General features: G+C 49.5%; 1 protein-coding gene across 3 annotated transcripts in view; it reads left to right on the top strand.

Moving 5' to 3' along the window:
* The first annotated feature begins 229 nt into the window (after positions 1-229).
* The window catches only part of LOC124467882 (neuronal migration protein doublecortin-like), a 38,169-nt gene continuing 26,956 nt past the window's right edge, over positions 230-11,442 (top strand). Inside the window, exons 1-2 of one of the 3 annotated variants that reach the window (XM_047020379.1) lie at positions 230-351; positions 6,227-6,657. In XM_047020379.1, coding sequence (XP_046876335.1) covers positions 6,294-6,657 — 364 coding nt within the window. In that variant the 5' untranslated portion in view covers positions 230-351; positions 6,227-6,293. Of the gene's footprint in view, positions 356-6,226; positions 6,658-11,442 lie in introns of all 3 variants that reach the window. The other 2 variants (XM_047020376.1, XM_047020378.1) reach the window with 2 other exon arrangements.

Genomic DNA, 11,442 nt, shown 5'->3' with positions numbered 1-11,442 from the left:
CCAAACCAATGACCATCTAATACAAATAAATAATTCAAATATCGAATCTAACATCGAAATTAAATCTAAAGGTCTGACCTATTTTATTATGCTTTCAAGACAAACCCTTTTGTGCATATGGTAGGGCTTACGTCATCCTTTTGTGAGAAATACCCCAAATACCGGTCCATGCAATTGCCATGCTAGGGCGGGTTCAGACAGCATAGTCGGCTTTAGGACCCAGCAGTGCTGCCGGTCAGGTAGGCACAGCTCGTGGACTGTGAGTGAAACAGACAAAGGCAGAGAGAGAGCTCGTGCCGCTATCCTGCAGCATCCACACCCACCCACTCCACTCCACACGCTCCAACGCGGGTGAGTAAGTAATCTTCTGTCCAAGGCTGCACATATTTTGTCTAAAATCATTTGAGAAGTAAAAAGCAGTTACGCCATAATTTAAACGTGTTATGTGTCGCTGATGTTTGCTTATTTATTGAATTATTTTGAAATTGTATTTAGTTTTATTTCGAATGTAACACAATTGAGCAGGTGGTGTACAATTAATTTAAACGAAGTCCTTATAATGACAAATACATATTTTTTATAGACTGGACGTTGACGACCTTAGGTCAGGTCGGTGAGTCCAGTCTATGCAAAAACATTCTCTGATAACTAGAAACGATAAAAGGAGTGCTCCGAAACTTTTTGCTTTTTGAATATGACTTAAAACCAGCTCAGACTGGCTTAGTGTGACTAGATAAGACATAGATCAGCTCTAATAGGGATGTTAGGATTGACATCATTTTATGCCGGCACTGTTGCGCAGGATCAGAAGTCTATGTGCTTTTCTATGTGTGGCTGAATCAGTGATAGACCCAGCCTAATGTCTGTGCTGTCATTTGGACATGTCTGTGGTGAGCTGCTTCACTATGCAGCAGGGGGATGCATGGGGAAGTCTGTGAATGTCCCTGACAGCAGAAGACGGGGTGTGAGGGTCTTGGAAGAATGATGATGTCTGAATGAATGGATTTATGTCTCGTGAAAACAGGCAGCCTATTGGAAGAATAATCAATAATTGCTGATAATTCTGAATGTGTGTGGACACACCCAGAAATGTAAAATCACCCCCCCAAAAAATACTCAAATGCATGTCAGTGTAGTTCTAGTTCTGTATGGTACTGATGATGTGGTGGTGGTAGAGAGAAGCATGAGGGCGGGCCCAGGCAGCCTCACTGAGACAATGGCCTGTCCTGGATGACGTGGGACTGGGGAAGGGTCAGTCAGTGATTTACCTTCTGCCCATTAGAGAAGCAGATGGGCCCTGGAGCCTGGCCCCAGTCAGCTGAGGAGGGCCCATCCCACCCAGGTCCCTCCCCCGGTCCTTCCCCAGGTCCCTCCCTCCCACCCAGGCTGTCATCAGTCTCCAGTCAGACGCATGGGTGGGCGGGGGAGGGGGAGGGACTGCCTAGCATCCCTGGGCTGTAACAAAGTGGTCCTCTCTATTCTAACTCCTGCAGTCTGTATTTGATAGGGGGGGGGGGGGGGGGGGGGGTTAGCAATGGGGGGGGCACATGTGATTGTGCTGTAGGAGGAATTAATGGCAGAGATATAAATCAGCAGTGTTCCATGTGTGCTCTGCCTCAGCTGCTGTGGGCTTTCACTGTGGGGCGTTGCCACAGAACTTGTACACTACATAACTCCACTGTTTGTGTAGAAATGGGTTAACAAGCCCTGTAGAGTCCAGTCACATCTCATATGATTACAAATCTTTTTGTGTGTGTGTGTGAGAGAGACAAAGGGTTTGATGGGGTGTGGAGAGGTGTAGAGGTGTAGTAGTGTCTTTGTTTGGGGCCATGGAGGTATGGTCACAGTCACTAGGTAAGGATTTGGGAGGAAGTGGCCAGGCATAATTGGAAAAGCTGCTCCAATCCCCTGTGCTGAAGGCTTGGACTCAGTCCAACAGCACAAGTCACTGATTGAAATGTCGCAGATAGCAGCCTCTACACCGACACTAATGGCCATAATGAACTGAATAATTTCATAAACAATCTTGTGTCAAAGCCATCTTATCAACAAGAACCTCTAATGTATCACCAAAGCTTTGTGTCCAATACTGCACAACTCCCTCAGTGTGGTTGGGTTAGAGGTATGTTATGAAAACCAAATCAGATGTGCCCTACATGATGGTGTTAGTTCCAGTTGTAACTGGACACTGCGCTGGGCCGAAGCTCTGTTTGTCCTAGCTCTTAGGAGCTGCTTGTTTATTCCAGATAGTGGATTTCAGCCACACCGATAATCAAACTGACAAGCCCAGATCTAACACCTAGAAATCCAATAATTGTGCGGCTAAATTTAGGGCCAAGGGTTTATGGGCTATTTTAAAAGTTGCCCCAGCCACATAGGCCAAATCTGAGTGTACAGTATAGTAAGAGTTCATGTCACACACAGTAACATGTAGGCCACATGAGTAATAGATCCACTCCTCTGTTCTACACATGTACAGTCTTTAAATGTATCGAGGGATATTTTGATGTGAATTATAACCTGTTAACTGTGAGCTTCTCAATGCATTTAGTCTCAAGCTCCAGGCATGGTTCTATTCTGAAAGACAGGCCTACTTTTACTACATTTCCCTGGTGACCAGCACCCCCAGCCTTTCTTCTAATACAAACACAACATAAAGAATTTAAAAGACCAAATTCATTCTTGACAGGATATCAGAACCCCCCAGGGACACCCGACAGGGCTAGGATGGTTTTAGGAGGCTGTGAGGGAGGGGAGGTTGCGGTCACATGAAAGAGGCCTTTCCTGGGATGATAGTTGAAGAGACAGGGTGACTGTGGGGGGTGACAAGGGCGGGGTCTTCTGTGTGTTTTGTTCCAGTTGACTTCTGCCGCCCCTGTACACTCCAGGACTGGTGATGTGGTCTGGATGTGAGGGGGGTGGGGGAGTGGTGGTGGTGGGGGGTGGGGGGGGGCAGGGCAGAGGCCAGGTTTGAAGGGTGGAGACCACTGTCTAAAGGTAGGACTGATTTATCACTTGTCATCTGGCCCTATACAGACAGTTTAATAGCACACAAATGCCCTGTTTCTAATCACAGTGTGTGTGTTTGTGTGTCTGTGTGTGTGTGAGAGGAGGGGTCAGGGAGTGACTGGGGGGGTATTGAAAAATGCTTTGTTATTGAACAATAGGTCTGACAAATTATTGGGTTATTGACGAGTGTTTATTGACCGGAATAGTTTAACAGAGGACATTTTGAGTCACTGTGTGTGGGGGGGTGTCACTGGAGGGAGTTTGGAATGATATTGGAGAAAACATCAGGGCATTAAACTGAGCAGGGCCAGAGCCTGGATCTAAGTTTGACAGCCTGTGTGCTGCTACCCTGCGGAGCATGGCTACAGTGTGGCAGACACACAGCCTCCACACTCGACAGAGTCAGACCAATGGAAAGGACAGAAATCGTTATTTCACAAACAACGGGTCCAGATGGGTGAAGCAAGGCTCTTACCCAGACGGGGGATGAGGCAGGGGTGTCGGCACAGCGCAACACAGGATGACAACCATCCCCACATTCGTAGCAAAATCAAATCAAATTGTATTCGTATAGCCCTTTTTTACACGCAAGCATGTCACAGAGGGCTTCACGTACGCCCATGGAACGGCCCCTCAACCAACCTAAACCCTCAAGGAAGACAAGGACAAACTCCCAGCAGGAGAAAAAATTGAAGAAACCTTGGGACGAGCCATTCAGAGAGGGATCCCCTCCTCCAGAGACGGTTGGTGAGAGAGAGGAGCAGAAAACAGGCTAAACATAGCAGGACATAGGCGGTGTCATGGTCGACAATAGAGTGGAGTAGAGTAGGATAGAGTGGAGTACAGTAGGATAGAGTGGAGTAGAGAGTCTGCGGCAGAGAGTGTGGGGCCGACGCTGGTCTTTGTTCTGGAAGGCAGCCGCTAGACTGCGTCCCCGTCACAGCCACGTCGTTTCGTCTGTGCTCCCCGTAGCTGACAGGGGAAACTCGGCTCATTTTGATGAGATCACGGCGAGCCGCCTAATGAGATTCATTAGAAGTGGAGTGTCGGGGTTTATTGCCGCGGCAAAGCTCGTCTGGGATGCAGACGGTCTGAGGTGTTTCTTTGTCTGCCCGCCGCACTCGCACGTGGGCGCTCGTTCCCCTTCCGGAATGTCTCCCGCCGGAGCGGGCGTTAGCGACACCCGCGCTGCCAGTCTCGCCGGGCCACCAAGCCCCTCCGCATACCACCGGGCTGGGCGTGGCGCCCGCGACCTTCAGCGTGTCCTCTCTGCCCTCAGCGGCAGGGCTCTGAGACCTGTGTGGTGGCTGTTGGCGGGGGAAGTCCCCGTGTCACGCTAATGGCTGCTACCCTGCCCATTTAGTGGCTAATCCCTTAATTATTCTAACAGGCCATTCCAAAGTTCCAGTTGGAACTGGGCAGCAGAGTGCTCTGGACCAGCCTGGCCCTCCCCACCGTGCTCTACGGCCTGCCTGTCCTTTTAGAGCCCCATAAAGAGGTCTGCTTACATTCAAAAGGAGCAGATGTTCGTGGAGAGTTTGGCACAGCATTTTGGTGGGTCTAACTCTACGTTGAAAGCGGATCCCATCTCTGCCAATAATATGCACAGTCCATTAAAACAGAGTGTTTTTTATATCTTCTTCCCTCTCTCTCCCATGGGCTCAGCATGTATCTGCTCCTGAGGTGAGCCCACGTGTGACTCATCCCATCCCTGTGATGTGGGACTGGCTTTTGCTAGAAAGTTCCTGGGTGAATTTAGCCCTTCTCACACCTGGTGGGAGGAACTGCTTGCTATCAGGGGCCCGGCGTCACAGGGCCTGGGAGCAGGGAGAGATCGCAGGGACCTGTGACTAACCACCACTGACTAAGCTTGCTGTTGTTCAACAGCTTTTTGCAGGAACTGTGGAGGTGGATGCTAGCTATTCCTGTCCCTCTATGGCTCTGCCGAGCAGAACTGTGTGGGATGAACCTCACATTTGGATGAACCACACGTTATTTCCTTCACATCTTCCTGAAACCAGAGAGGACAACTTCTTCATTGTTTTATTTCTTTATTTGGAATCCATACATAGACATGAGCATTAAACCACAATGTTTCTTGTTTGAGTATCAAATTAGGGCTAAACAGATTTGAATAGACTGGAGGAAACCAAGGGAGTGCAAACCTCCATCAGGTATATGATAAGATGATAAGATGGGCAATATGTGGGCGGCTATGATGCAGCCACCAGGTAAAAACCCTCACCTCAGGAAAAGTACCTTCCTTTTTTCCATCATCCTGGTTTGACCACAAAATGCACCACAAACTCCTGTGTCCTCAGAGACCTGTTTCTCCTACATATCTCGTATCCAGTGAGGGTTATTAATAAAAGCCCTTTTCTAGCCACGCTCCTCTCAAGGGCAGCCGAATGTAGGACAGAGCAGACTGGCAGAGCACTCTCAGAACAATACAACATGTAAAGGACAAATGTGCTCTACATGCTGTAACCATGTAAGATGAATTTTCAGATTGGGCTTTGTTTAAGGATTGTTGAAAGGTTTTAGAAGCTACGTGAGTCACACACATCCTAGTTCACCTGGTTTGCACACCTGTCATGAAATATTGATCTCTGATTCACCTGGGTTCTTCCTCAACCAGGCTAGAGTTTCTGTTTCTGCTACAGCACGGTCACAGCAGATAGCGCTCCAGTTGCTTTCACACACCGTTAACTAACACGGAGAGGGGCAGGGCCCTTGAACACACACACACACACACTTACACACACGCATACACACACATACACACACCTCCCTGTTTGGGTTCCACGAGGGGTTGGACTGATCGATGCTGGGGGCTCTAATTGATTGGCTGGGCCTGAGCTCTCTTCATCCTGCAGAAACACAACACCCTCAGGAGAGGGTAGGCAGGGCGAGGCTGGGGTCAACTTACTGCCTGTGACCTCCAGCTCATCAAGGTTCACTGACTAAGGGGGTGTAACAACGGCATATTGTTCTGTGGGAAGTTAGCGGGAAGAAGTCTTTTAACAACAAATCAAATCAAATGTATTTGTATAGCCCTTTTTACACGCAAACATGTCACAGAGGGCTTCACATACGCCCATAGAACTGCCCCTCAACCAACCTAAACCCTCAAACATACAGTGTTTACACCCACTCCTTGACCTTGTCATAGAACCATGTCTCCAGAGCTCATCCCTGTGTTTTCTCCCAACAACAGACCCCCCAGAGGTAACCACCATCAGAACACATCCACGGACCCGCCCCGCCCCCTGACCTCAGTCACCATGGAGCTGGACTTCGGCCATTTCGACGAGCGTGACAAGACGTCCCGCACCCCCCGAGGCGGGCGCCCCAACGGCCTGCCCAGCCCCACCCACAGCGCCCACTGCAGCTTCTACCGCACGCGCACCCTCCAGGCCCTCACCAACGAGAAGAAGGCCAAGAAGGTGCGCTTCTACCGCAACGGCGACCGCTACTTCAAGGGCATCGTGTACGCCGTGGCGGTCGAGCGCTTCCGCACCTTCGACGCCCTCCTCGCCGACCTGACGCGCTCCCTCTCCGACCACATCAACCTGCCGCAGGGGGTCCGCTTCATCTTCTCCATCGACGGCTTGCGCAAGATCGTCTCCATGGACGAGCTGGAGGAAGGTGAGTCGCTGGGATCTAGAGGGCTGGAGGCTGGAGGCTAAGGGATAGAGGCTCCGATAGGGGCTTGAGGCTAGAGACCAGAAGCTGAAGAATAGAGGCTAAGGGGTAGAGGCTGGAGACTAGGGGGTTAGAGGGAAGGGGTTTGGGGGTCAGGGGTCGGCTCATGCTTGATGCCTGTGAGCCCCGTCCGTACTGAGAAGATTGTGGGATTAGGAATCTGTGTGTCCTGTCTAGCCGTCTGTAATCTCTACATATTAGATATGTACTCATACCATGTTCAGTCTGAGTTTCACCAGTGTTCTCCAGAGACATCTCTGCCACTCCACTAACCTCTGTTAGTGAGCACAAGTACAGTCATCCCCTTAAGCCTCAATAATTCATGCCAGCCGATTCACCCCGCGCTGCCAGACCCACAAGGCTGTGGTTCAACCTAAGAGCTAACCTCTCATGGTGTCATCACACCAGCTAGGTTTAGTACCATGAAGAGATGAAGAACTCTCTAGTGGGTTTATATCACGACATCACCACCACCTACATGCTCCCTAGATGATACTGATAACGATAGAAAATAATATAAGGATGAAGTCCGTGATGACCACAATGACAACAACGCTGGCTGTAGTCATTATGTATTCCACAACGACTCCCTTAATAGGATTGGACATAAACATTTCCTCCGTGCTCTAATTGGCCAGCGTGTGTATTGATTTTCTGCTGTTCTCATTGGGTGAAACCGTACACTACTATTAGGGATCCTCAGCCCTCCCGGCCAGACACGCGTAGGAATCCTCCCTGAGGATGAGGAGAGTGTGGCATCAGTGCTTTGCTGGCTGGTTCCAAAGCCACAACTGCTGCGTCTGCAGCCAGGAGGCAGGAAGTGGGGTCTAAACGGGCCTCGTCATCCCCTCAGGGCCCCTACTCCAGCCTGGAGCTGGACTGTGCTGTCTGAGGGGGCGGAGCTGGAGGCGGGCCCTTCACCTCTAGCTCCGCCCTTCGTCAGAGAACCCTCCCTCTGATGTCATCACTGTGTCTCAGACAGACACACTCCCTGACAGATCCTAGACAGCTGCTTCATGCTGCTCCCTCAGCGTTAATAAAGTTATTCACAGATGTTTGGTATCAGTGGTAGGGAAGGCTTTGAATACTTTCTTCTTGAAAGCTTGTCGGCTACTCGGTCTTGAATATGTGATTTACAGCGTGGTACATACAGAATGTACCGTAGTATTGTAGTGTAGATACTGTATGTTACGTAAAACTACCAGGAAGGATGTGACTCAACAGTCTGTAGAGTTTGACAGGTTTCGGGGGGGTAGAGATCTCTCCCAGACACCAGCTGGTTGCTTGTTGAGAACCGCAGACGTTTTGACAATGTAGGCTGTTAATTTTTCTTCTGGCTTGTCATTGCCGTTTCTGGAAAGGAGGGGTAGAGCGCGGAAGGAATGAAGCAGAGGAAAAGCCATGTGGGGAAGACAGTGAGGGTGCATGAAGAGAGGAGGGGAAGGGATGGGATGGGCCGTTTGTTTTGTTCTACAGGGAATAAACCAGGCATTCAGGTTTTTCAGTTTTAAGTTCTTTACCTTTGGTGCTATTAGAGTGCTAATAAAGCCTTCTCAGCGATGTCATCCTACTCTTCACCCTGACGCAGTTACTTAAGTCTTGGACTCGCGTGACCCAGGAATTCAGCTTCCTAACAGTGCCAGTGTTTGTTAAATCTCTCCCTTAATGCCATCTGTCCCAGAGGCTGGTTTTTTATCAATGACTCTCAACACCCCTGGCTAATTGGCTCTGTTCATTTCTCCTCCCCCGGATGTTCACCCTCTGTCCCTCCCTCCATCCCTACCCCCTTCACCAGCCTCTCTCCACCCCTCACTCCATCACCACCCTCTCTCCGTTTACTTCTAACCCTCTCTCCCCCCCCCCCCAGATGCTCCCCCTTCATCTCTCCCTCCATTTCCACCATCCCTCTATCCGTTTTTTTTTTCCTCAGCCTCTTGGTTTTAATCTCATTTTTGCTCGTCTTTCTTTTTTGAACATTAATGAGAAAGAACACAAAACAACATGTTATCCAATCTGAGTGTGGGGTCTGTTAGCCTTTGGGCCTCTGAGTAGAACTCTATTTGTGTGTGTGTGTGTTTGTGTGTGCGTGTTTGTGTGTGTGTGTGAGACATGGCAGTGGGGGGCCTTCAAAGGGAAGGGTGTGGTGAAAATGGGAAGGGATTATGCAAATGAAACAAAGAGAAAAACCCTGTTTTAATTTGATAAGGTGATTGTCTTTTCCACGCGAGCTGCCTGAAAGAGGGCGGGGGGAATGTGTGTGCGTGTGTGTTTGTGTGTGTATGTGTGGAGGGAGGGGGAGTGGTATACAGTACAGCACGAAAAAACAAGTAGTTATGTGTGTGTTCAGCCACTCTGCTGCTTATCCTAAGCATAGTTATATCTCCTAGGTTCTCATCTCCCAGTCTCCTATGTGCGCTCAGTAACACTGCTTGCTCAAGCTTGATTGATGTCCTCTGGATCTCCCTGCCATCTCTGCCTCTCTCTGCCTCCCCTCATCCCGCCTGCCTGCCTGCCTGCCCCCCCACCCATCTCCCTCCCTGCCTCCCCCTCTCCCTCCCTCCCTGGACAAGACGAGCAGACGAGTCGAGGGAACATGATGGAGGAGAGAGAGGAGTTAAATGGAAATGAAGGGGAGAGTGGGAAAGATAGGGAGGGGAGAGTTTTAGGGTAAGATGGAGGGGTAATATGAAAAATGGATATAGGCGATGGGAAGGGTTTGGGATGTGTCTGAGTCTGAAGGTCACACCAAGTAGGACAGCTCGAGAAAAGCCAGACTGCAGTGGAGGGCTCAGATTATATTAGGCTGAGACAGGAAAATGCAGAACCTTGGTCCTGCAAGCCACAGTAGGACTTTTGGCTGCACCAGAGAGCCCACTCTATATCCAGATTTAAAATTCAGTTGAGGAAGGATAAGGCCAATACTGTACAAATGCAAGTCAGATATTGTTAAAATGTTGTAGGTTCATTGTCAGACATACATGTTACTTATAATAAGCTGTCCCGGTACTATAACACCACTAACGCTGCCATGTTCTCTCAATGTTCCAGTCAAAAACAACAACTAAAACATGGAAAAAAAAGGTTTGGTTGTAAAAACAAATGTTTGATGTGCAAAGACTCAAATGTGTGTGTTGAGAGAAAGACAAAGACAATCACCCTTTTTTGGGCACCAGTAACCCTACAGTAGACTGGTACATGATCCAAGCATGTACATCAAGTACATATTAATGGAAATTGCAATGCAATGACAGCAGAGTGGGCCTATTTTGTGTCTGGAAGTCTACAAAAGCCAGTCATCTCACGTGAACGATGTGAAGAAACAATTTGCTGTATGTGCAGAAACTGTCTCTATTAGCCTCACGCCTATAGCCGCCTGTAACAGACGTGGTCTTACAAGTTCCGTCAGAGGCACTGTCCGCTCCGACCAGGAGTCGAACTTACCACCTCTGACTTCCCAAGCGCCATCACTACCAACTACGCCAACGAAAAGCTAGCAATTCCTTGACGCGGGTGGCTTGTTACATACTTGAGGAGTGAGTTTCACAAACACCGCCCAGAGCCGCCCACACATAGACACACATCACCAAGAGACGGTAGCCCTGCGCTCGTATCCAAACCGCCTGTCTGAGAGCTGCCGCACGGCCCCAGTCCTGTGTGTCCTCTGTGGAGTGTCGTTGCCCTTCTGTGCCCCCAGCGCTCATCACCAGCTGCACATCACTGATGGTCTCAAAGCGCTCGCTCCTGTTTTCCCAGTCGATCTGTCTTCCTATCAGACTCTTCCTCTCAGTGTGACAGGCCTAATCCGTCTACCCTCCTGTTTCCTGGGGCTCCAGATACAGGCTGAACTGGACCACTCTTCCTCTGCCTCGGGGCCATGTTCTAGACCTGCTCCTCATAGACAGTCTCCCACAGCCTCTGTTCCTCATCAGGGTTTCCTACCAGCAGTCCTCAGACAAAACGAGCTGACCCTGGAGAGATGAAACCTAGCATACCCAGGTCCAGTTACACCCACTATCTTGCTGAGCTATTCCCTGGAGGTGATGTCACCTCAGTTTTGGCATTGTACCGGTCAGCACAATGACAAAGTAGGGCAAAACAGTGGCTTGCTCCACATTGACTTAGGTGATTACTTAATGGGCTGAGCTAGGGAGAGAATCGGACACCCCAGTGCTGCAGGACCCAGTGTTGCCCTGGTTACCGTATGTCGGTTCAAGTCACTCTGGAGAGCGGGTTGTTGAGTGGGAGGGATGCTGCTTGCATGGCTGTACACTCCCCTCGTGAAGCGCTCATGTCGGACCATGACACTGCAGTAGCATGTGTGAGAGAGAGAGAGAGAGAGAGAGAGAGAGAGAGAGAGAGAGAAAGAGAGAGAGAGAGAGAGAGAGCTTCAATCCATTCCTCTGATTGCTTCATTCCGTTGCTGAGTGTCATATCTGTGAATGACCAGGATCCTTCTGCTGTTTGATGACAGGGGAAGGTTCAATGTATCGCATCCCTGCTGTGGATCAGGTCAGGGGAGATTCTGATGCCATTTCGGAGAAGGAGGATACAGCCTTCACTGTTCCACTTTAGCTACAAACTGGGACAGTAACTTCTAGTTTGTCAACACAGCACCTGTTCTGGTGGAGTGAGCCTGCATAGTTTGTGGTTGAAACTTGGAATCATGGCTCTGTTATCGAAATCATATATATGACATCAATAATGTATGCACTACACTTTGCTCTTCAC

This window comes from Hypomesus transpacificus, chromosome 5, assembly GCF_021917145.1.
Source record: "Hypomesus transpacificus isolate Combined female chromosome 5, fHypTra1, whole genome shotgun sequence".
Taxonomy (NCBI): domain Eukaryota; kingdom Metazoa; phylum Chordata; class Actinopteri; order Osmeriformes; family Osmeridae; genus Hypomesus; species Hypomesus transpacificus.
Note: the sequence above shows the minus strand (reverse complement) of the source record. Positions and strands in the feature narration are given on the sequence as shown.